Source organism: Sinocyclocheilus rhinocerous, unplaced genomic scaffold, assembly GCF_001515625.1.
Source record: "Sinocyclocheilus rhinocerous isolate Xijiao unplaced genomic scaffold, SAMN03320098_v1.1 scaffold111, whole genome shotgun sequence".
Lineage (NCBI taxonomy): Eukaryota > Metazoa > Chordata > Actinopteri > Cypriniformes > Cyprinidae > Sinocyclocheilus > Sinocyclocheilus rhinocerous.
In genome coordinates, this window is record NW_015642811.1 from 908884 (window position 1) to 936449 (window position 27566).

At 36.6% G+C, this 27566-nt stretch overlaps 1 protein-coding gene across 5 annotated transcripts in view; it reads left to right on the forward strand.

The window, feature by feature from the left end:
* Positions 1-2893: 2893 nt before the first annotated feature.
* LOC107756465 (LIM domain-binding protein 2) overlaps positions 2894-27566 on the forward strand; it is a 64073-nt gene continuing 39400 nt past the window's right edge. For all 5 annotated transcript variants that reach the window (XM_016573585.1, XM_016573586.1, XM_016573587.1 and 2 more), the window contains exons 1-2: positions 2894-3119; positions 18088-18190. In XM_016573585.1, coding sequence (XP_016429071.1) covers positions 2988-3119; positions 18088-18190 — 235 coding nt within the window. In that variant the 5' untranslated portion in view covers positions 2894-2987. The remainder of the gene's footprint in view (positions 3120-18087; positions 18191-27566) is intronic.

Below are 27566 nucleotides of genomic sequence, written 5' to 3' on the forward strand. Positions count from 1 at the left end.
AACCACAATGAAAAACAAACAAACAAAAAAATCATATAAAATTAATTTTTAGGGCCCCAAGTCCATGATTTTAGGATGCCTATTTTACCGTATCTATGCCCCAGAAAATAAATCAAGCCTGTAATGGTAGATAAACATACATTTTCAAAACAATAAACCCAACAAGGAGATTTCTGCAGGTAAAAGCGGTGTTTATGTATGTGTGTGTGTTTGGGTTCAAACCTGCCGAGAAGGTGGCATCCGCCACGCACCATGGTACGTTACCATAGTAACAGTGGGGCGAAGGATCGTCTATATGTGTCCTGACCCATTTCGATTTCCCCCAGAAGTGCTCTTCCTCTTTCACCTTACCACATATATCTCCCTCAACACCACTAACTCCACGCTCGGGCTCTACTTCTAATTAAAAAAAACACTCCAATTCCAGCTCGCTCTCTTCTTACACCCCAAATTAAAAGTTTTTTTTTTTTTTTTTTTAAAAGCTGCATAGCTTTTGCAAAAAAAAGTGCTTTGGGCAAACAAGCCCATTCCTTCTGAAATGTTGAATGGAAACTTTTGAGATATTAAATAATGTAATTTTTAATTAAGAGTTTTATTAACAGATTTTCGCCCCAACTTTCATAATTACCTATCTCTGTGCCTGGAGTGTTTGGAGTTGAACTTTCATTTGTCTAAGATGGTTGAGCCTCAAATACTTCAACAGAACATTCGACATAGGAATAAAAAATATCTTATTATGGTTAATTAGCATAAATTGAGGAAATGGATTTCGGAGAGCATTTTGGCTTTGAAAAGGCTTCCACCGCTCAGTATGCAAAGGTATGTATCGACATCAGCATTAGATTAACAAATTAGCATAAAAAGAAATAGACATCATCAGAATCATTGTTCAATCCTGAATAACTCCAGCAACCTTCTTTTCAGTTTTCAAGCACATTTGTACAGCACTGTATCTATTTACAACTGATGCAGCTAAACCAGAGAAGCCTCAGGTGTGGCCATTATTCTGATATATGGCAGTGTGGTGCTATAACATTGCTATATTATTTTAGTTTTAAATTATAGACGTTATTTTTGGAACTATAATGTATTAGGATCATAGGATGCTGTGCCGTATTAACAAGAACACAATCACAATCTGTACATTTATGTACAGATGAAACATATAAAAGCCAAACCTTTACAATGTGGGATTAAAAGTGTTTTTGAGTATATGATCTGCATTTGTCAGTCTTATTCATGGTGAGTCAACATGCACCCAAGCATTACATCATATTCTGTACTTTATATCTGCAGACATTATAACGTTTTAGTGGACTTATTTAGTTTATTTCACCTTCTGTCTCTGTAAATTCTTTTAAATCTGTATTGAGATTATGAGTTGCACGTTTTCATTAGATTTTTACCACATAAAAACATGTAGAATCCTTTTGAATACTTGAATTCTTTAAAATAAATATATAAAATATAAAAAATAGTAAATTGAACTAGCCCTAGAATTTTAAGATATGTTTCAAATTAATAAACAATTTAATGTGGTTATATTTTGCCCCCACATTTTGAATTACAGTTGCATTTTTGCTCAGAGCCCCCATTACTTTCTGACACTGGCATAAAGTCTAAAACTATTGATGTTATGATGTTATGGTATATATGTCCACCATTATTACCCAGGAAAGACAGATACTGTTCATATATGTAACTTACATTCATGTGGCATGTTGTCACAGAATATGGGGAAAGTTGTCACAATGAGAACCATATGCTTGATCTGAAACACTGCACTAAAAGCATGTGACAATTTGCCCCAGCCTAGCATTTGCTGCGTAAATTGTCTTAAACTTGATAATACTGAACTTGACCTTAAAGTATACCATTGTGGTTTTATTGTATTTACTTTAAAAAAAAATTTTTTTTTTTTACCATTTTACATTTACGCATTTGGCAAATACTTTTATCCAAAACAACTTGCATTGCATTTAATGTATTTGTGCATTTCTTGCTTTCCCTGGGATTCGAACCCAGAACCTTGCCGTTGCTATAGGTGTGCTCTACTGTTTGAGCAACAGAAAGATTAGGCCTACCTAGTAGAATATGACTGTAAATTTAATCTGACAGACATAATTCACAAATTCTGTTCTAATTGAATATAGCTTTGAACAAAATGCTTAAAACCAACACTGCTAAGAAAACAACATTTTAGTTACTCCCCATGTGACAACTAGCCCCGGTTATGTACAACGCTGCCACGCTAATTTGAAAGTTACCGAACACAAACATTAACATAAAGGCCAGTCGGTTTTGGTTGGATGGTAAGACTTGCTTGGCTCACCCTCAACAATGTTCCAGTGCAGCCTGCGGCTACCATTTTACATTTACGCATTTGGCAAATACTTTTATCCAAAACAACTTGCATTGCATTTAATGTATTTGTGCATTTCTTGCTTTCCCTGGGATTCGAACCCAGAACCTTGCCGTTGCTATAGGTGTGCTCTACTGTTTGAGCAACAGAAAGATTAGGCCTACCTAGTAGAATATGACTGTAAATTTAATCTGACAGACATAATTCACAAATTCTGTTCTAATTGAATATAGCTTTGAACAAAATGCTTAAAACCAACACTGCTAAGAAAACAACATTTTAGTTACTCCCCATGTGACAACTAGCCCCGGTTATGTACAACGCTGCCACGCTAATTTGAAAGTTACCGAACACAAACATTAACATAAAGGCCAGTCGGTTTTGGTTGGATGGTAAGACTTGCTTGGCTCACCCTCAACAATGTTCCAGTGCAGCCTGCGGCTATCCAATGAGAGCCCAGCCCTCCTCCCCCTGCTCTCTTCTCCCGCCTCCTCCGCGAGCTCTCATCTCTCCGCTCCGCGTGCAGCCAGTGAGTGCTGCTGTCTCGCGGCGTTTGGAGATCTTGCAGGCGCGCTGTATGGATGCTGAAGCTTTGGCGCTGCTGTAAACGCGACACGGAATCAACATGTCCAACCCTCCGCACGACCCGTTCTACTCGTCCCCTTTCGGACCGTTCTACCGGAGACATTCACCGTACATGGTGCAGCCCGAGTACAGAATCTATGAGATGAACAAACGACTCCAGTCCCGGACAGAGGTGAGTTTGGCATTGCTCCACATGAGACAGTGACAGCTGTAGTTTGGGAAAAGTTATGTTGGCCAGTGCATTTGCAAAATGATCCTAATTGGACAAAACTGAGAGCGTGAGCTTAAGTGATCAAACTATATCTGTGTGACGTTGTGAGCACTGCAAGTTACATAGATGCACAAGTGTACTGTGCATTGTGATAATGCTGAGTGCATCATATTGCTCGGATTACTTAAGTAGATCTATTCGGGACAGTGATTCCTAAAAATTCCAGTGCACTTCCATGGAATGATTTCCAACTACGAGAAAACAGATGTGCGTTTTTATATACATTTTCAGAACATAATGCACATTTAGAGACATATTTAAGATTTTTTATGAATTCACATCATTTAGGCACTGTGTACAGAAGCAACATAAGCATCCACTTTGATCACTAATTAAAATCCACGTGGAGTCAGTGAGTTAATGAACAGCGCACAAGCGCAGAGCAACACAACTGTTTTAAATAAAGATTTAAAAATTAACTTCAACAATAAAAAATATACAAGCGTTTCTACTAATAACCTGACTGAAAATTTAAAGGGTAAAGGAAATGAGTTAAACGTGTGAAAGATGCCAAAAGCACTTTATGGTAAACAGAAGCATTTGATTTGCTATGAAAGAGAAAATGAATAGTCCCACAAACTTTCTGCAAAAGCGATGTCTGCATTGGACTGAAAAGCATTACTTGATTTTAGTATTTTAGATGCATTCAAAACGTCAACATCTGCCTGTTGTCATCCACACCAAAAAGATGATCTTAATAATTAGGCTACTAATAATATAAAAAATATATTGTTGTCAAAAGCTGAAAATTCAATGTAACATGATGGAATATGACTTTTGTCAATTTGAATTTGTTGTTCACATTCACATTTAGCCGATTAATTAAGTCAACAATATATTTCTTATTCACCAAATTTTAGCAACACAAAATATTTTCATCTTCATCAAGCATTTAACCTCAAGGGAACTTTGCAATCTGAAGGACAGATCAGTTTTATATAGACGCACACAGACCTTAGTAACGGTGAAAACAAACAAGCATAATAAGATTTTAGCATCACCACACAAAAGAACAGTGACAACCAACACATCATAAATAAATTCCGAACACAGTAAAACAATAATCCTATAATAGTAAACACAGCATTTATTTATTCTGCAGTGCATGCTGGGGACTCGCATGTACACTTAGTAAATCAGCAGTATTGTTCGATATTAAGTTTATTCAAACAACTCTGTAGTTGAGGGAATATTGTTGGTCTAACATGTGCTTTTATGTAGATTCAAAGTCATTCTCATTTCCTAGTATCTGTGACTCAGAAAACCTATATGCTGGATGAAATGTAATTGCCTGCTTGCTTTTTTTCTTCTTTTTTTAACAGTAAAATCAGTTTAATGACAACAAAACATGGCCTGTATGTGCTTGAAACACCCCTTACCCTTTTTATTGTACTTTTAAAATAATACAGTAAAACGGCTGTAAATAATAGCTGTAAATATTTGTGCTGTGATACACAGATGTGTCTGTAATCCTGATCCAAATGGAAAATAGTTTTCTTCAAAGATCTGCTGGTTGCAATGCAAGTCTGCCCACAAATTCCCCTTGGGTCTCCTCTTGCAACTTCTGTCTCCTCAAACCATCTCCGAATTCCACTCGCCTGTCAAAAAGCAAGATAAATAATTGCAGTATTTATCGTTATCACAATCTGTCATACCCATTTGTGAACTTTTGAAAAATTTCCCTTGAAAAACATGCAGCATTAAATAAACTAATGAAGTGCACTGTCGCAGTTCTGGCATGTGAGCTTCTGCTCATGTGTTTGATGGAGGTGTTGTAACTTTAAGGAGACCTGGGCTGTATTGCAGAGATGCAATGGAACAACATCATGAATAATGCATAAGCAGCGGCCCAAACCCTGAAGACTTCCACTCTGAAACACCACTTACCAAACAGCCCATAATAAACATGTGCCAATATATCATTTTAATCTTCACAACCTCACTTTGGCGTAAAAGGGCATTTGCTAAGATTAAATCTACATGAGTGATTGATCTTGATAAGATATTTCATTGTGAGGGTAACAATGAGTTTAGTTGACGAATGTGATTTGCTTCTGGAAACTGTTGCAATATGGAACTCAAAAGGAGCAAAGAGAAAAAGTATACAGATTTAAAAGAATAAAGATTTTACTAAAATGTTTAAAATTAGTGTTAAAGTTTAATTTAATTTAATTAAATTTATCACTCATCAAGGTTTCCAAAACAAATTGTTATTGGAATCAATAATTGACTAATTGACAGCAGTCAGTTCATGCAGCAACCAATATTGCGCACCATTCAGCAGTTGCATCGTTCTAGAAAAGTCTGGAACAAACATTCTGACACCTTGTTTGCTGTTATGTACATGCAAAATTTGTTACCTCAAACGTTTTCATGAATCTTTTTGAATTTTGTATAGGTTGGTGGGCTCAAATGAACAAACATCTCTGCTCTGTGCACACAAATCCATCTGGCAGATGGTAGAAATGTTTATAAAAGGTCTGATATCTTGTATCCTTTTTGCAAATTGTAGCACATACAGGTCTAGCGCCTTGCCACAGCGGCATAATAACACAACTCTATTGCTGATATCTTTGCAAACAGTGAGCGCAGTATTTATTAGCCAAGCACGCTGATGTGCATTTGAAGCCAGTGGTAATTTAGCACAGATTTTACAGGGGAGAGTTCCCCCCACAGCCATCCATCACGTAGACATGCAGACTTTCTTAGTTTAAGAGCTTTAGGCAAACACTGAAACAACAGGGGGAGCGCAATGCTAAAGTAGCCACTGTCAAACAAAGTGTTTAAAAACCACTTGGCTCTATATTTCTCTGCATCAGTCATTTAATGACTTTATATTAAAGCTAGCTAATTGATGTATTAGCGCTTAAAAACATGGGAATTACGCTTCATGGTGCACATCACATGACTGGAGTGAAAGTAGAATTGGACAAAAGCAGGAAGGAGCTCAGGAAACCTAGACAAGAGGGCTCAAGAGTCCTGACTCTTGACTCGAGAGATCTCAGTACAGAAGCTGGTGATTGATGTATTTTATTGTCCAGAGGCTATAAATGTTCAGCCCATTTGCTGGCAGCAAACTAACTTCAGAGCAGAGCAGTTAGACTGTTGCATTTTAAAGAGCGCCAGAGAGTTTGTCATGAAATTGATATTTTAAATATTCTGTTTAAATGCTTTCTCCAATAATATGTAATATTTTGGATAATGGAGAATATTTTCTCCAGTTTAATATGTAAAAGATGTATCATTCATTGGTTGATAAATAATGTGATTCTGTGATGCTATCAAAACATCTGTTAGATCTAGATCTTTAAAGTCAAAAGTGAAGTTTTTTGGCTGTTAATATGAACATGTTAGCCTTAATTTGCATTTAAAAGATAAATGCATTCCAAATTTAGTTTCTCTCTACAGATCAGTGATTTTAAAATTTCTGTCCAATCAAATGCTTTCTAGAATCTGAAGCGTCCCACCCCCATAAAAGCTGCTGAAACTGAGGCTGAAATCAGTCGCTTGTTCATGCATTTACCATGTTCTGTATGGCAAATAGTGCACTATGTAAGGGATAGGGAGCGATTCAAATAGTTTAAACATGCTTTGGGGTGAATGAAGTCTGGTTTCGTGTCAATGTCAAGCAAACCTCCGCAGAGTGGATCATATGCACGAGTTGGCGCAGACCACAAAACATATCCGACCCACCTGAATTTTACACAGAATGCAATGAAGGAGATAAAAAATGCAAAAGATTAGACTTTTGTTAGTCTAAAAGGTTAGTGCTTTATAAACAGCACTGTATTTTTAAATGCACTAAAATACACTTTTAAATTACAAATCATCAGCTTTTCTAAAAATGATCTCTGTTTATTTATTTTTTCTGTTGTAACAGTTTCAAATCTAAAGGTGGAGACTATTAGACTGATCGAATTCAGCTAAATAAAAATGCGGCTTTGACAGGCTGACACGTTAATGAAAACGTAAAACGCTTTTGTAAAACGCTATTTAAAAAAAATTACCCACTCGATATATTCTGCCCTGACTTCCTGTTTCAGGTGAAATGTTGTTAACATGTTGAATAACTGTGTGCATCTTTATTTGACCCTCTAACTCTAGCACTCTCTATTCTAATTCTATTCTTTTAAAAAATAAAAATAAATACTTGGCCCTTTTAGACTTGCACTCTATTCATTTACTAACTGCTTGTTTTCTTTTTTTTTTTAAACTAACACTAGCTTCTCTATTCTTTTTGTATTCTATCTATTTGTTTTCTTTTTATTTATTATACAATTAACAAAAAGCAAAACTCTAACACTAGCCTGCTCTATTCTTTTTCTATTATATCTGTTTTCTTTATATTTATTATATAATAAAAAAAAAAAAGACCTTGCTACATGTGCTGCTTTAGGCTAACTGAGACTTGTCATAGCACTTGCGTATTGTTGCTCTTTTGTTGATTTTGATTGCTTCCATTGTCCTCATTTCTAAGTCGCTTTGGATAAAAGCGTCTGCTAAATGACTAAATGTAAATGCATTTCAAGGCACTTCAGTTTGACTTTAATGCTAGAAAGGGGACATGTTTGGAAAACCTGCTTGAAAGCAAGCATTTTTCACCCTTCAAGGTGTGTTTGTTGGTAGTGGTTTGTATTATGTGAAATATTCAATCAGTTAACAGTTGGGTAAAGGCTGTTCAGGAGTCTAATACTGAATTTGCTAATACTAATAGTGAATTTATTATTCACTTCACAAGAAAGTAGTTAGCATTAGTTACAGATATTGATTTGCCTTTGGAAATTTCCAATTTCACATGTAAAAATAGCAGCTTCTCTTCTTGTTCAAGAACTTCAGTGCATTTTATTTTCATGTAAAGACTACATTTTGGATATTTTTCCAAACACAGTCTATAAGGTCTAAACAGGTCTAATAAAAGCGGTTTTTAAATGGTGTGGTTTCACCACTTGATGAGATCACATGACCAGCTAAATATTACACTCTCAGAAAGAAAAGTTACAGAAGCTGTTACTGCGGCGGTACCCTTTCAAAAGGAATTAATATGTACCTTTAAGGATACAAAGGTGTAACTTATGAAAGCGTACTTTCCACATTCTATCCCAAGTGAGAGCTTTTACACCTGTTTTTTCTAAGAGTGTATCACAAACTGTATGTACTGTACACCAAGATGGTTCACTCATATTACTATGAATGGGAGAAAGTATAAAGCACAATATGACACCTTATAAATGTAAAAGCCAGTTTCCAATTGGTAAATTCATCACATCATCACAGCTGCTGTTAGAAGTTTTAGAAGTTCATGTCAGATTTTGTTGCTAATTTAAAATATGTTATTTAAATGTGGTTTTTGCAAGCAGGTTTTTTTTTTTTGAGTTGTTGGCATTTACATGCCCAAATTCTTGCTGCCCAGAGGCATTGCAAATGCAGAAAAATGAACCATGGCTGACTGTGAACAGAACAATTATACAATAGCATGCTTTTGCATTATTCTGCATCCATGCCGTTCAGTCTGTTGTATCAGCCTGTGCAACATAAACCAAAAAATAGAGTGCTTTTTACCTTTAATAGAAGTCATATTGAGTTTTGTACTCTTTTAAACATGCATATGGACATGTTTTCCTTGAGGCCTGCATGCTGAAAGAGCATCAAACATGTTTGCTGCCATTTAAAAGGTTTGCTGGATAACCTGCCACATAAGCATATGCAAATAAGCATGCTGGTTAAGATTCAGAGGAGGAGTTTCGTCAACCTCAGCTGGTATAAGCTCATTAGCATAACACTTCTTAATATTCACAGGCTCTGAAAGAGTGAGAAAAAAGGAGAGGTCACTAAGAAGACAACAAATGAAAGGCTAGCTTTATTAATCTGTCTAATGGTTTTGGAATGGGATGCGTTTATGCAAAGGAGCAGTGCGAGTTCACAGCGGCGTTTCGTTTTGATCTGAGCACGATCGATAATGCATTTCACTGTGGAGAAACTCAGTCTCAAAGTCCTCAAGGTAAACCAATCATCTCAGCTCCTCCACAGTCCCATAAGAGCTTAAAATGGCACCAAATGGCAAATCGGTCTAACCATGTCCATCATCATTTATATTACATGCTGCCTAATTGATTTTGTTAGAAGCAGGTGATGGACAATGGATTGTGTTTTAAGAGCACATAAGTCTAGCATAAATTGATGTGTCCAAATTGATGAGTTTTGTTAAGCAGTCAGCCGAATAGGATTGAGAAATATCTTATTATTTCACTATCAATTATGTATCAGTGACATTTTTTTCTTTTTTAATGGTAGCAGTGGACTTAAAAGTCTTTAAACATTATTTCGCGCTCTCCATGGGACGAAGATAATGTATAAACCTCTTATCAATTGGCTGCATTATGCAAAAACAGGTTATGGGGTCCCGGCTGATATGTGACATATTACATTGAAAACAAAACAGAAGTAAAAAATGGATTCTCTGGAACAATAAGGTGTCGTTTAAACTGGCAGGATACTAAGACAATAGTCCCACCTTTTTCCTGCGGCTTTCCCAAAGTTCCTTCCAGGCTACACTGTTGCACTGATAACAGATAAAGAGGGATCGCCCATTTTTACCAACTTCCTGTTTTCAGACTTTTTCTGTACAGATCATATTTTTGATTCCTTTTGTCCAGCCCTGAGCGATGATGTTTTTGAGGAGCCTCGGGTGTGTTATCACCGATAAAAGTTCTCAGCAGTAAGTGTTCTGCATGGGTTGGTTTTTCACTGCACTAGCTTCATCAATATTTGGATGGGTTGTGAACCTACTCTGTTAAAAAAAGGCATGTGCTGGTTAGGTATGTTTTGAAGCATGGAGCCTGGTTTGAGCTGGTTAGTTGCTCAGGACCAGCTTATAACTAGCTCAGGACCAGCTTAAACTAGCTCAGGACCAACTAAGGACCAGCTTAAACCAGCTCAAACCAGCTACCATGCTTCAAAACATACCTAACCAGTATATGCTGTTTTTTTCAACAGGGTATATACATATGTTTTTTCTAAACTTATTAGCTCAAAATGCTTGAATGTTGTGTTAACTAACACAAATATGCTTTTAGAAATGTGTACACTATCGTTCAAAAGGTACAGGTCGATCTTGGTGTAAGATTTTTAAAGAAGTCTCTTATGCTCACCAAGGTGGCATTTATTTGATCAAAAATACAATAAAAACAGTAGTATTGTGAAATTGTATATACAGATTGTAAATAGCTGCTTTCTGTTTTAATATATTTTAAAATATAATTAATTATTGTGATGGCAAAGCTGAATTTTCAGCAGTTAGCCTATTAATCCAGTCTTTCTAATATGCTGATTTGTTGCTCAAGAAACATTACTTTGTTGAAAACAGCTGTTTGACTTAACATTTTTGTGGAAACCATGACTCTTTGATGAATAGAAATTTAAAAAGAACAGCATTTATTTGAAATAGAAATCTTGTAAAAATTATTTATTGTCACTTTTGATTCATTTAATGCGTCTTTGCTAAATAAAAGTACTAATTTCTTTAAAAAAAAAAAATTACTGTCGGTAGTTGTATGTATGCTGTTTAATGGGTGTCAAATACAGTGAGGATTTTCTGGAGGTCATAAGTTTACTTCCCCGTGCCTTATTTCATTTGCATAATTCCGATCATGTGCACTTAACCTTATAACAGAGCCAAATATTGTCGACATTCGGTTGTTCTTAAAACAACAGCAAAACAAGGACATGCAGGCGAGAATAGCTTGCTTAAAAATACCCATAGATGTTGTTTATACTAATATTGTTTTCACTAAAATGAGGTATCATGAATCGATGCATGAATTGTTTACGTGCTTACTGCCATTTCTACCACTGTTTTGGCTTGTTTACGTCGTTAGTATTCCCTGAGATCTGTCGGCGGCTGTCACTGATATGTAGGTGGAAGAAGTTCAACAGCAGTTGTACAAACCCTGCGCGTGATTGCCCACACACAGCTCTGTTCAGCTCATCAAATACCTTGTGTACATTTCATGAGTCCTGAAAGGTGAGTCTAAATGGAGTCTGCCTGGCTGAGGACTTTTTAAATGTCAGTTCGCAGATGTGGATATATAAGGACAATTTACACCAATTCCCATGTCGCATGAACGATTAGGTTGCCTTCAGCGCAGTACCATTCAAAACAGAAATGTTGATACTCCTCGTAGTACTATTAAGGCTGGATCACACTGCCTCTAAATAAAATCAATATTCCAACCATTCTGAAACTGACTGTTGGATTTAGGTGGTTAGGAAACACAACAAACAAACACCAACAGGAAGAACACACTGATCCAGTGCAGCAACGACTGTTGGCTCTAAACTCGCATTTAAATTATTAAACAAAAACTATTATGAGGAAATATATTGTAATAAATTGTTATTTTATTAATAATATTATAAAAGTAAATAAAATATTATAATTAGTGCTGTCAAACGATTAATCGTGATTAATCCAAAATAAATGTTTTTGTTTACATAATATATGTATGTGTACTGTGTATATTTATTATGTATATATTATTATAAATACACACACATGCATGTATATATTTCAGAAAAATGTGTTATTTTTATATATTACATATATTTATAATATAAATTAAATGAATATAAATATATGTAAATACATGTAAATATTTTCAAAATATATACTGTATGTGTGTATTTATATATACATAATAAATATACACAGAACACATGTATTTTGGATGCGATTAATCGTTTGACAGCGCTAATTATAATAAATCTAAATTCGAATAAAACAAAAAAAAAACGAAATGTGCTCTACAATACTAGCAAAAACTAAACAATTACAGGAAAATTACTGTAGTTTATGAATTTTCAATTAATTATGGATGATTTGATTTAATTAATATCCTTAGCTTGATTGTTGACTTGAAAAATCTAGTTGCAATGTCCAGTTATAGATAGAACAAACTGTTGTTGATTCAGTTATATTATTTACCTTATATTGTTTATTTGGTAACACTTTATTTTAAGGACCAATTCTCACTATTAACTAATTACTTATTAGCATACATATTACTAGCATATTTGGTTTATTAGTACTTATAAAGCACATATTAATGCCTTATTCTGCATGACCATATTTTAGATCCATTAATCCTACCACATATACCTAAACTTAACAACTACCTTACTAATAAGCAGTAAATTAGGAGTTTGTTCTGGGAAAACTCTTAGTTAATATTGAATATGTGTTCTCTATTCTAAATGGTTACTGTTTATTTTATTAGACTTTGTCCACATAGTCTACGGTTCATTTTTTGTACATCGCTAGTGGCAGGTAAACAGACGGCACAATAATAAACCAGCATGCACAAACTCGCAAATAACAGTGCAACCATCTGCATGAAACAAAATAAATTAAAATGCAAACAATCTCAATCAAAACTCACAAAGATAGCTACATTGTATTTTTTACAAATTAAATAAATTTGTTCACCATTAAAACTAAATGGCAGGTAAGGACATTTTAAAATCTAAATTTTAAAAATAACAACTAGTGAAATTGTTGAAAAAAACCCTTCATATTAGTGTGTGTGTGTGTGTGTGCGTGTGCGTGTGAAAAGTATACATATCAGTTACTTGGTGAGTGCACAATATGTGTTGGAAAAAGCAGCCGCTATTGTTATTTACCAAGGATATGGGATGTTGTCGTCTCTCTAAGCTCTTGGATCTACCATAAATCCGAGCTGCTTGGCCCCTGCGGAGCGGTGACTGGGTCGAGAGCCACCATTGGCACATTGATGAATCCCTTTAGACGTTCCAATCAATACGGCTTTATCTTCAGGCAACCCGTGCAGACGCCCATGTTAGTTCACCTGAGGTCCTGAAGGACTGATCGGTGCGCTGTACATCAAAGCTCACTATCAGCTATAGCACATAGACAGCTACAATCAGCACTGAAGGCAGGAACCTCTCATTTTCTATGTCAGCTACAGATTACTGATCTATAGCCGACTCTCCCTTGGCTGCAGTGTTATATGTCATCTTTATCAAGCATGATCTATGTCTCTGAAATGCAGCAGCTTTGGTTTATTCCATCAGTCAGTCAAGAGCAAAAAATAAAAATAAATACAAGAATACAAGAAAAATACAGTGCAAAAGGGATGCACTGACATATCACTTTAAATGCAAATCACATTGCTAGGGAACTACGGTAGAGTATAAGAAATTATCCTATTTAACACTTAAAAAATGCAGTCCTTTCCAACTTTGGCACATCACATACCTTTACGCAGGTTTACTGATACTGTTTGCGAGGGCTGCTGAGGCATTAAATGGGGTTAATTAGTGCAAATGGGCAATCAGATTTTCTATTGATTGTGACAGTGCAGATTGCCTTCCAGATAAATGAAATCCTATAACTCTGAGTCCTGCTGCAGATACTGATAATGCTGTTAGCGGCCATTAATGCTCTTCCGTAATTAGCTTATATCAAAGTAATTAAAACAATGACAGTGTAAAGTAATTGCGTTACATGCTAACTCAATATTTCGTCTGTGTTATCTCAACCTATATGCTCGATATCTTGTTTTCAGAGTATAATGGAGGGCCCTTTCACCATTTTTGATGTGGGTCATGTGGGTCATTGTGTTCATTATGTCCCGAAGTGATTTCACGGAATGTCTCTGTTGATAGTGATTTACAAGACAAGGCTAAAAGAGGGCTAAAAAGATGATAGATTATATAATCATGAGTTATGTATTGTAAAACTATATATTGGCATAAAGTTTGTGTTATGCTGATATTATGATCTGTTAAAAACTTTAAAAAGTTACAATAAAAATAATTAAAATTATACAAGTAAAAGGTATTATTAGTATCAATGACATTGAAATTTTTGGACATTGACTTTAAAGTTTTTAAAAGTTTACATAATATACATACATACAGTATATATATATATATATATATATATATATTGTGAATTTAAAATAAACAGTTGTGCTGATTAATATTCTTGCGGAAACCAAAGAGATCCTTTTTTCTGGGTTCTTTGATAAATAGTAAGTTTGAAAGAACAGCATTTATAGTAGTCTTATTGACCCTAGACCTTGAACAGTATATAGAGTATTAGACCTGTCTTTTTAGACTGGACTATAATAAACACAATGAATGTTCTTAAAACATTAGATCTCCATCACAGTTATTCATCAGGGCCTAATTTGAGGTCAAAGGTCATTGGTGCTGAGGAGGTCATTGGTGGTGACTGTACAGTAAGATGGATCCCCCCGCGGGCCATTGACCCATCATCAGGAAGATGTTAGAGTGGAGAAGATCAATGAACACTCAAAGAGAGCAGTCAACACCTGCTGATACAAACACTGTTTGAAAAGCTCAGCTCAAGAGCGCCCATCAATGAGCTGCAAAGAGATATTGAACTGCAAAGGAGCTCAGAGAGTTGTGGGATTTCAATCACCACTACATTGACGCTGTACATTGTGATGTGATGTGGCTGAAAAGGAGACGATACTTACCCAAGTCAGTCATATACAGGCCAACAACATCTGTTTTTCAGACCTTAAAAGAGGTAAAAGTGAAAAAAAAAAAAAAATCAGTCAGTTTTAGGACTGGGTTGATAATATGGATTACTCGATTTGAATCAGTCTTCATTTTGAATAACGATTATCAATACCCTAGGTCGAATTTTTTTAGTCTGTGCTGTTTTCAGTTCAGAGGAATGAACAAAACTTCACTATGCTTTGTGTGTTGTTTTTTGATATGAAACACAGCCATAGCTTTTGTCAATTTGTAGGTAGTTTTTGTCAATCAGTTCAATCAGCAGCATGGAAGGCATTTCAACCAATCATCTCTTTCCCTTTTCTACTAGTTTTAGCACAAAATAAACATAAATGAACATCAGAAGGTATGCTGAAAGATACAGTACAGCTTACTGAAATGTATCATCTCTCATGTAATCGCCTGAATCAGTGTTCCAGCTGTGAAAATAAAACAATAAAAACAATAAAACGGCTTGTAAACAATGTCATGTAATATTACAATTATCTCAAGAAAGCCAAAATGCCCATAGCTAAAAAAAAAACAACAACTCTAGATAGGTGCATTTTGATTAATATATGCAGTAGATAACATATTTATTATATTCTTACTTAACCTGTTAATGATGTTTCATGTATTGTATATTTGAATAAGTCTGTCATATTTTAGTTATTTAAACAAATTCGAGAATTTGAGTAGAAACATATCATTAAAAAGTTCATATGAAATGTGCAATTTATGTGCCTTATGTGCAATTTAAAATGTTTGTATTCAAGTCAGTTTTTATTTGAATGTTGATTACTATATCTTAAAATAAATAGCAACTGAATTTGGACTCTTTTGTTAATTTTAACCTTTGATATTATAGTAATGTACCATAGTAATGTATAATAGTCTACAGCAGTTATCCTTAATATATACACACTTGACTTTAAGGTTGTTTTAACTCAAAGCTTTGCCAACCCACAAGAGGCCAAGATGGGAAAACAGGTAAAAACGAAGAAAGCAGGATTATCTGATGAAGTCATGCATCCTGCTGAGTGTGACTACAAGGTTTAATCACTCACGCAAACACACATTCACTTACTCACAACACATACACAAGTAGAAAGCAAGGGAAAAAGTTTTAGCCGAAACTGTGTGTCATGAGTGATAGTGTGGTGCTAATTACCAGCTGTGTTGGACAACATCAGCCTCCTGCCTTATTGAATGGAAAAACGATCACAGTTGTCAAAACTGATCACTCACTTACAGTGACTAGGACGGCAGGTTGTAATAGGGCACTGACTCACTCCCAAAACACAGAGCAGACGAGGCTGCTTCTTCCACGCTGGAAAACAGCGCTTCTCGAATACGAGACACGGGACTAGAGGTCTCCAGGGTTGGCCACTATACAATGTGGCACTGCCTGAAGTCGACAGCCCTAATTATAAACATCTGAGAGGGCTTGTGATCTGTCACCAGGCAACATCGGCTAGATGGCAACATTGGCCTAAACGACGTCTGTTAGAATCAGAGCTCTGTCAATCACAGGATGCCGTGGAGTCTAATTTTACATACGCTGAGTATGTTCGCAGCTAGCGTGCCATCTGATGGAGTCGCTTTAATTTAAGTAAATTAGTGAATCTTTCCATTAGCAGTGGATTTGGAGGATCTAGGTGCCCTGAATGTACATTATTTATAATGAATTTTGTTGTTATTGTCAACTTTTAATAACAGTGCGCCGGTGCTCTCTACATTACCTTTAATCTTTAATTAAGGAAAACTTGCATTTATAAGCACTGAGCTCATGTAATTTGAATGCTAGATCTAGATGAGACATCTAGCTAGATGGTCTCAAAATGAGCTTTTAGGAGAAAAGAGCAAGACATCAGGGAAGGTATAGGCCTAGGCTATTCTAAACTGATTCTCTCATGGTCACATGAAAGCAAGTGTTAGGGGATTCTGTGTTTATTAATTATGAATGCTAATTCAAAAAGCACACAGAGGTACATGTCAATGGATGATTACATTAATGTTAACCTTAAGCCTTTGAAAACAAACCCAAGAAATGACATAAACAATAAAAATATAATAAAATTTTCTTTTTTTTAGCAATGTTGAGAAGGGCTGTGCTGCTTAATATTTTTGTAGAAACTATTTTTTCAGGATTCTTATCATGTGCAAAAGAACAGCATTTATTTGAAATGGTAGGAATGTAACGATTTACTCAACTCACGATTCGATACGATTCACGGTACTGATTTCACGGTATGATTTTATCATGATTTTTTTCTAACAAAATGAGATTTAAGACAAGTTATGGATGAAAAGGTGTCCTTTTATTATTTCTCAGACAAAATGCTGCACATCTCTGCACATTTGAAACAGAATGGTCTGACTTCAGCTTTTTGAAACTATATTATGTATAACATCTGAATAGGGATGTAACGATTCACTCAACTCACGATTCGATTCTATTCACGAGATTTAAGACAAATTATAAATTAAATATGTCCTTTTATTATTGCTTGAACAAAATGCTGCACATTTCTTTGTGAAATAGAAATATAACACTATAATAATATACTAATGTAGCACTTGCATATTATTGCTCTTTTGTTCCTCAGACATACATTCATATAAGCTAACCCTAATTGAATCGTGATTTGTTTAGCGTCTCAACCGATTTGAATCGTCACATATTTAAATCGATTTTCAACTGGCTCGCGGTTAATCGTTACATCCCTACATCTGAATGAAACCGAAACAGCAGACGGGTTTAATGAGAACGTAAATTCACTCTCTGCCAGCAGGTGGCACTTATGGAACAGCGGCAATACAGCCTTTCCTTGTTTACCGCAGTAAACAAAGAAGCTGCGCTTATTAACACTTCTTTAATGTGCATTACACAGATGAAAGATGAAATGAAAATACCATCTTAACTTTTCTGTAGAAGGTTAGCTCCCCTCAAAGATATATTCTTATCCCACCCCAAACAATCTCAACCGACTTGAATCGTCACATACAGTAGGCTATTTGTATCGATTTTCAACTGGCTCGGGATGCATCATTACATCTCTATGAAATGGTAATCTTTTGTAACGTTATGAATGTCTTTACTGTCACTTTTGATCAATTTAATGCATCCTTACTGAATAAAAGTATTAATTTATTTTAAAAAATTACTGACGGAAGTGTATTAATCACAAAAATGAGTGGAGCTGTAGAAAAAATTTTCCTTTTTTATAATTTTTGCTCCTTTTAAATTGACTTGTAAGAATGACAAAGCATATCACACAGTATAATTAACTCCCATTAATTAACCGTGACTCTCCTTCTTACCCAGGAGAGTGATAGTCTGTGGTGGGATGCATTTGCTACAGAGTTCTTTGAGGAGGACGCTACATTGACCGTTGCCTTCTGCCTGGAGGATGGACCAAAAAGATACAGTAAGATTTCAGCTTTTATCTTGTGCCAGTGTCATCTTATCTGCAAATTTGCTTGTACTGGTGCCAGTTAAAACCAGGCTTGACGGTACATGACTGTGTCTATGGAGTCTGGAAATGTAGAAGTTAATGATCCATAAAAATCTGTAGAGGACTTTGAATCCACTAAATCCAGCAGATCTTATTGACTTTTATTGGTCTTCCAGGAAATAAGTTCCCTAAATGTCCCATAAAAACAACACTGTGGTTAATGGCCTTACATCTCACTATGGAGAAGTAGACTAAGAAAGTGTTGTAATTGGTAAACTGACTTGCAAGTAGTTTAAAGTAAACTGACGAGCTGCGCAAAACCACGTTCATATTCGCTCAATTTTTTGCGCAGCTTGTCAGTGAACAACGGCTCTGTGTAGTTAATGCTGCTCAATGTGAAAGCACGCACGTGATGGAGATTTACCGCTGATTACAGAACCGGCTTTACTGACAAGATGCGCGTTAAATATCGCATGCGATTTATCGTGCAGCCCTACTTTTCCAAGGTTCATATTTGTGAATTATTTTACCTGCAGCTCTGCCAGAATTTGTCTAAACACCTTGAAAAGCATGAGAAAGTAATTGTTTGCAGTAGTTTTGGCTGCATTTGCCATAGCTCTGCAAGCCTGTCCATTTTTTTTCTTTTCTGCACACTTTCCCTATCTTTCTCTCTGATGATTTGAGCTGTTTTCTGTGCTTATTGAGTTCTCTGCTTTTGGTTAGTCATGCAGAACACTGCCTGTTGCAAAGAACGTGTGAGTCAAACATTCACAGAAGCCCACCCCGTTCCGGGGGTCTTTGTAGTGCTGATGCGCGTTAAATATCGCATGCGATTTATCGTGCAGCCCTACTTTTGCAAGGTTCATATTTGTGAATTATTTTACCTGCAGCTCTGCCAGAATTTGTCTAAACACCTTGAAAAGCATGAGAAAGTAATTGTTTGTAGTAGTTTTGGCTGCATTTGCCATAGCTCTGCAAGCCTGTCCATTTTTTTTCTTTTCTGCACACTTTCCCTATCTTTCTCTCTGATGATTTGAGCTGTTTTCTGTCCTTATTGAGTTCTCTGCTTTTGGTTAGTCATGCAGAACACTGCCTGTTGCAAAGAACGTGTGAGTCAAACATTCACAGAAGCCCACCCCGTTCCGGGGGTCTTTGTAGTGCTGATAGATTCAGAAATATATACTTTTATTATGCAAAATAAATATGCCATTGGACTGTGGGCAGCATTACAATAGCCTCAGCTTTAGCCTCTTTTCAAGACATGGCAGTTTATTTTTCTTCATTTGGAGAAGTTTGAATAGTTTTAATTGAACAAAGGCATAAAATTCAAACACTAAAATATTTAATTTGTCATTTAAGATGTCATTTCAGATGCCAGCAAATGACAAGTTTCAAAGGGTTCTTCTTTGTATGTTAATTCTACATTGCAGCATGTAATATTTTGTAATTCTCACATACACCATTTAAAAGTGTAAAGACCAAAGCTTGCGTTGGCTCCGGAGGCCCATAGGGAACCAATCCTCCATATCGATTGAGGAGGGAGTTCAGTCCGTCTCTTGTGACAGCTCATCTTTAATCTTCAGAAATGACTCCTCTTAGTTTCAGCCACAAACATACACCCTCACTCCATCACTGTCACTCACACACAAACACAAGCGCTGCATTCTACATTTGCTCAGGCCCTTTATAAATTTCTCAGTCCTCACTCCACCAAGCATCATTAGGGATTTTCTGCATCGGTGTAGCCTCACATCAGTATGCTTGTTTTATTCTTGCTTGTCTTTGTATGACATGTTTACAGTAATCACTGTTCAGATTCCATTGAGTAACTCATTCCTCTGCTTTACATTTCAAGACATCAGATCAAAGGTAATCTAATGCACTTTTTGTTCACCATGTCCTGATTTAATGTATTTACCTGTTTATGAATTATTTATTTGAAATAAGGTCATATCGCACACATCCAATGTCGCATTTTTAATGCACCCTCTGGAATACTTGATCCTATGTCCATTAACCTGTAGAATTGATTTGTTGTCCAAGGTAACCTTAGCGGAAGCTTTAAGATAATCTACAAGTAAACTAATAAAACAATTTAATCTTTAATCAATATGTACTTTTATCTGTTTATTTGGTCAGTAGCCAAGTAATAAACGGGATAATGTACAGTCAACAGCCAGTCATTATTGCAAATAAACCTAAAACAAGGGATAATTGTACATTATCTAACTCTAATTTTGCAATTCTTAGGTCTAAATTTGATGTCATAATGAAATGATTTCTATATTATGTTTTTATATGATGTAAAAAAAATTTTTATTTGGGAATATTTTCAGCATAGTTTAAGCTAGAAAATATCGGTTAGATCATTATTCTGCACTAAATTAAACACAAAAATGTTATTTTACCTTTCCATTTTACTTGTAATTTTTTTTTCAGGCAAAAATAAAAGGCTATTGCTTCTATAGAGGAGATTCAGCTAAAAAACACCCACTCTACAAACATATATTTGACTTTATTTATTTAAAAACAGTGACATTTCTGCCAACTTCAAGGCCTTCATCACTCACCCGAAAATGATTATTTACTCATTATTTATTTTACGTTCATAGTTCCCTAGATGCCTAGTCACATTACATTTTAACAGCTGTTTCAAATAAAGAAAGGTTCCTAATGGTTGTTCAAACTATTACCCATTAAAAATGGGTATAGCTGAATAAATGAAATTAAAAACTTAACATGATTACACTTAAAAACTCTCTTCATAGTTATGAAAACCCTGAGCAGATTCTTTCAAGTACTAAGAAATCTCCTCAGACTATCTCCAGACATATATAAAATATCCCTTTCAAGCATAAAATCAAGAAGCATTGCTTTACACTTATATTCACAAATATGATAAGATGTGGGCGTTATTTCACCACAGTGCATTGTGGATGGATGGATAATGGATGGATTATTGAAATGCATTCGTTTAAATGGCCTCACATTCTCCTTCTCTTTTCTCTTTCTCTCATTCTCACTCTCCAGGACTGAAGCTGTTCTTCTATGTCTGTTCTCATTTCTTGTCTCCTGAAGTGTTAAAAGATTAATTTCTCCATTGAATGTTTCTCTGCATATCTAATTCAAATAAAATATTTTATAAATAATACATCTATAAAAAAAGTAAGAAAAGATTTTACACAATATGCTATTTTTATGTATATTAGGTTAGCTTAGTAACATTAGCTACCATCAAACTCCAGTGAAATCAATAGTGGGTCAAGTCCCTCGTGTGCCTCACATGAGTGTGTGGAGCGTGGAGCTGTATCGATGTAGACCGTTCTGAATCAGTCACTTATGCGTTTCCATTTCAGGTAGGATTTTGCCTCAGAAGGCAGCTGCCTATGTAGGCTACAGACAGCTGCCCGCTCGCTTTGGAATAGGACTTACAATGTGGTTTGGCATGTACCACCCTATAGCCACCTGAAGACGGGAACCTTTCAAATCAACATTTTAGCTCATTGATCTGCAGCACGCAAACCTGAACGCAGGACCATATACAACCTGTTTCTGTAGCTGATTTCTGAAATACTGTGAAGTGCTTTAGTTCAGTATTTTCTTCACATCTCTCCTCATGGACATTATTAGCGGGGGAATAATTAATATCTGAACTGAAACACTGTTCTTGCTTTGGGTTGAGGCGAGGAGAGTTTCAAAGCGTGATGCAATGCCCCTGCAACTGTGACACCCTAGAAAACTTCCACCACTGAACCGCAACACTTCATCAGACAATAACAAACAAACCAAAGACGAATTTATTAGCAGATTTGGATGAAGACAGTTGGAATCTGTTTTGTTTTTGTTCGCTGTTGTAGAATGGCATCAGTTTCGGTTTAAGTCAAGAAAAACCAAGGCTCATTAATCAGGTTCGAGTTGAACTGAACAATTTACAAGCTCCAGTAAATTTTCACCGAGATTACCGTTTACTGATCTGAGAAACTTAACCAATGTTCCAGTGATCAAATCATGTCTGCATTCTGCCAGATTTCTAGAAAATCACTGCTACTGCGCTAAATAGAGCAGTCCAGAACGAGCGATGCCCGATTCACTTGTTTGAGTCGGTTCCTTTTAATGAATTGGTTTCGCAAATGAGTCTAAACAGCTCATTTACAGACTTAACCATTTGGAAAAGTCTTTATTACAATAAACAACTGAATGTGAAGCTTGTGAATGATTCTGTTACAGGTAAAAACATTTTACAGCAAACTATACCAAAACACTAGCAGTGTGTGAAAAAACTAGTGCCATGGCATTATAATATTTTTAGAGATGTACAGTGTAAATTCTGTGTTACCTGAATACGGTAATATTCGTGTCGTATATGAATACCATGGTGCTTTTTACCAGGCAGCTTTTTAGGCCGCAGTTATTGAGTCTTTTGAGGATGGTTTGTGTCACGTATCTGGTCCATGAACTTCCGTCTGCTAGCCATCAGAGGTCACCCTTCCCATTTCATTGACTCTCGCACTACACACTGTTGCATATCACCCCGGACTACATATCCCATCATCCACTGCACTGATGACACACACACAGTTGATTGCACACAGCACTGATTGCACACAGCTGTTATCACTCACACATCCCCTATTTAACTCTCACTCTGATCCCATTCCACTGCCGAGTATTGTTTAGCGATTATCACTCCCCTTTCGATAGCTACATTACAGAGCCCGTTTAGTTTGTCTTAGCCTCACCTTAGTCTTGCCTTGTCTGTGTTCTTATTCTTGATCTTCGCCTGTGTCTCTCGGATTCCTCCTCTCGTCTTGCCCTATTTTGATTCTGTTTGCCCCTGCCTGGACCTTGCCTTGTACCTGGACGTATCCCTTTAGTCTTGCCCTTTTGATTCTGTTCGCCGTTCGTTGACCTTCGCTAGCCCTAGGATTATTCTTGTGTCTTGCAGTTGATTGCACACAGCACTGATTGCACACAGCTGTTATCACTCACACATCCCCTATTTAACTCTCACTCTGATCCCATTCCACTGCCGAGTATTGTTTAGCGTTTATCACTCCCCTAGCGATAGCTACATTACAGAGCCCGTTTAGTTTGTCTTAGCCTCACCTTAGTCTTGCCTTGTCTGTGTTCTCGTTTCTTGATCTTCGCCTGTGTCTCTCGGATTCCTCCTCTCGTCTTGCCCTATTTTGATTCTGTTTGCCCCTGCCTGGACCTTGCCTTGTACCTGGACTTATCCCTCTAGTCTCGCCCCTTTGATTCTGTTTGCCGATCGTTCCCCTCCGCTAGCCTTAGGTTTCTTCTTGTGTCTTGCCCGCCATATACCTGTTTGCCATTATCTGACCCATGCCTGTTTTATGACCACGTCTCTGTCTTCTCCTAATAAATAGCTTGCAATTGGATCCGCACGTCTCGCGTCTCGTCAGCCCCGTAACAATTAGAGACTGATTTGTGAGTATTTTTTCCCAAATGGAACTGCAAAATGAATCACAAATTACTTTTCACGTTGACTTTAACAACTGCCATCCATTTACGATTTTTTTTCAGTATTTTTTTGGAATTAAACAGTGAACATTTTGATTCACTTGAGGTTCAGTAAGTTTTGAATGATTCAGTGAGTGAGTGAGTGAGTCATTAGACCAATTCAAACTAATGACTCATTATTAGTGTCACGTATCCGGTCCATGAACTTCCGTCTGCTAGCCATCAGAGGTCACCCTTCCCATTTCATTGACTCTCGCACTACACACTGTTGCATATCACCCCGGACTACATATCCCATTATCCACTGCACTGATGACACACACACAGTTGATTGCACACAGCTGTTATCACTCACACATCCCCTATTTAACTCTCACTCTGATCCCATTCCACTGCCGAGTATTGTTTAGCGTTTATCACTCCCCTAGCGATAGCTACATTACAGAGCCCGTTTAGTTTGTCTTAGCCTCACCTTAGTCTTGCCTTGTCTGTGTTCTCGTTTCTTGATCTTCGCCTGTGTCTCTCGGATTCCTCCTCTCGTCTTGCCCTATTTTGATTCTGTTTGCCCCTGCCTGGACCTTGCCTTGTACCTGGACTTATCCCTCTAGTCTCGCCCCTTTGATTCTGTTTGCCGATCGTTCACCTCCGCTAGCCTTAGGTTTCTTCTTGTGTCTTGCCCGCCATATACCTGTCTGCCATTATCTGACCCATGCCTGTTTTATGACCATGTCTCTGTCTTCTCCTAATAAATAGCTTGCAATTGGATCCGCACGTCTCACGTCTCGTCAGCCCCGTAACAGTTTGTAACTAATAATTATGTTAATGCTACACAATAGCAAATTTAACCTCCCCCCCGCATTTCTGAATAACATGCACTTTGCATAATTTCCCAGCATTGCTCTTAATGTGTTAATGTAGATTTGACTAGTAAAAACCAGGGCAGCTTTCTGTGTTTACTAGGGCTGCACGATAAATCGCATGCGATATTTAATGCGCGTTTACACTTGTTGTTGTATATTTAATTTTATATTTAATTTTCATTTATTGATAGTTCTCAACTATTGGATATTGGTGGTATTTGGAATAGATCTGTGAATTTGCATGCAAAATCCAGTCATTAGGAGTTCACACAATCAAGAATTTGGTTGTGCACATTTTCATTGCTGACCAACAGACAGCTGCTTGGTTTGAAAGTGACTTCTGTGTATAAGCTGTGCTTCAAATAACACTAAACTATATACAATAGACAATTGGTTTTCTTTGCCTGCAAAATTTTACAGAAAAGGCCTTTAAGGGGCAGTCACAAAACATTTTTATTTTTATTTTTTTTGGATGTATTATATGTTGCATTATATATTTTTTTAAAGAATCAGCAGAGTGTGAGTTCAGTGTCTGTAGACATTTTGCATGTTCAAAATCTAGGTTGAACGCAGCTTTACTGAGAACATCCCTGAATGAGATAGGAGCCATTCACACAGTATTCATTCTTTTATTCAAAAGCATGAAACTTAATGCATTTTTAAATTTGAAAATTGAGTTTTTAACTTGACATTGCATCTAATAATGCCAAAACAGCAGCAAGACGCAATGCAACCGCAAAAGACGTCAGTCTGCATGTGTACATAGACACGTCCTGTATGAACAGCCCATGATACTTTCTCAGACAGACAAACTTGATTCACAATGGATTAATATGGACTATAGGCCATTGAAAGGCTTATATCAATGTTATGAAAATAACAAACAACATATTGATTTTTAAAGCAACTTATAATGTCTTTCACTCCCAGAATAATGTCTTTGAATTATCCTCACTTGGGAGATTTCATCAGCAAATAATGATTATTTTTGTTGATTATACTGATGCATGTTGAATATGCTATTAATTTGATTTATTAGCATACAGTTAAGTTAATGAAACATTTCAATCAATTGGCAGTCCTAGATTTCACACATTTCTTTGGTGGAGAGTCTATTGTTAAAGATGACTTGTGAGGGAAATCACAGCAAAGAGAGACAGAGCGAGCTGTGATTGACAGTGTGGGGCTCGAGAAGGTTCAGCTGCAGTCCGGCACTGGCAAAGACACAGGACTTGTTGACTGACAGCCCAAGTTTCTCTGTGTGTTTGTATGAGCACTCTCATATGCTGTATCTGCAGGTATGGATTGATACCGTTAAGATTACCGAGAGATGTTAAATGCATCTGTGCACTGGATGAAGATGTGTATGTGTGTGCGTGTGTGTGTCTAATGGCACTGTTTCCGAGCATGTGTGCATATGTGTGGGCAGGAGGAAAAGAGAACAGCTGTGTGATAGGATGGGTCTTTCTCTGCTCTTCCTGTTGTCTCTCTCTCTCCAACTCCTTATTCAATAACAAAACAATATCCACTGTACTGTATGTCTTAATTCACCTCCGGATCAGCGTCAGACTTATGCGTGTGCATGTTTCAGAGTGTGCCTGATGCATACACAGCCATGCAAAATATGCACACACATATCGATGTATAATACAGATAGAGAAAGTGTGTGTTCCTGTCGATCGTGTCATCAGGTAACAGGTTGAGTGTTTACTGTGTCCATTAAAGCTCAGTGAAATGAGCGGGTCACTGCTATTGTTGTGCACGTGTGTGTGTGTTTTATCCAGGAATGGGGGCAGAAATGCAGTCACGCTGCACGGTAGATTTGGTAAATACAGACTCATGAAAAAATGAGGAGTTATGAAGAGCCTGGTGCACTTTTGAGCCCAGAAACTTCCAGAAAGTCAACATGGCCCATGCATAATGAACGAGAGGCGCTCTCCTCTTATATGCTCAGAGACTGTATGGAAAGGAAGCTTTGGCACGTAGTTTGTAGACATATACACAAACTCTCACAGAGACACATAGCTAGCTATATTGATAATGCATGCATTTGGCCGGGCTCTTTTATAATGGACTAATGTAAAACTAATGGACAGAGAATATATATGTGTGTGTCATCAGGATATTAAATGTTTATGTAGCTATGTTTCCCCTCCACACCGCTGTTATGTGCCGAATATGGACTCAGGTTAACCTCTAGTATCTCATTTTCATTTTCATTCACTCCTGACCTCCCTCTTTTTGTGTTTTCTGCTGATGCCTCCAAAGTCATGTTGTCCCTGTTGACTAACATTTTAAGATATAGATATAGACTTTTTAAAGTTTTTAATATGTTTAGTTTTGGGGTCGATAAGATTTTTTTCATGTTTTTGAAAGTCTCTTATGATTGTATGCTTTACTATCAAAAATATAGTAAAAGCAGAAGGAATTGCAACAAATTTGGAGGAAAAAAAAATATAAGATGGCAGATGAAGGGAGAGAAAGCTGACTGTAAATAGAATCAGTCCAATACTGAAAAGGATCAATACAAATAGTTTTAAATAAATGTAATTATGGAAATAATTATTAATACACACACTACTGTTAAAACGTTTGTGGTCAGTAAAACTTTTTAAAATGTTTTAGAAAAAATCAACCAATGTGCATTCAATTAAAATACAATAATATTGTGAAAAATGTCTCAGGTTATGTATGTAACCATGGTTCCCTGAGTAGGGAACGAGACACTGCGTCCTCTAGGGGTCGCTATGGGGAACGCCTCGTCGTGACCCGTGTCTGAAGCATACATTGAAAAAACACCAACAACATGTTGGCCGGCGACAGCCATGACGTCACTACCGGTGCGACTATAGTATAAATAATTAATTAATTAATTAATAAAATTAAAAACATCAGTGCACTATTTTCCACACCACAATCTGTCAAGCACATCTTGCCAGCAAACATACACTCATTCATGTTGAAGCCCTAAGACTGGCAAGAGCGGATTCCAAATCTTCAATACTTAT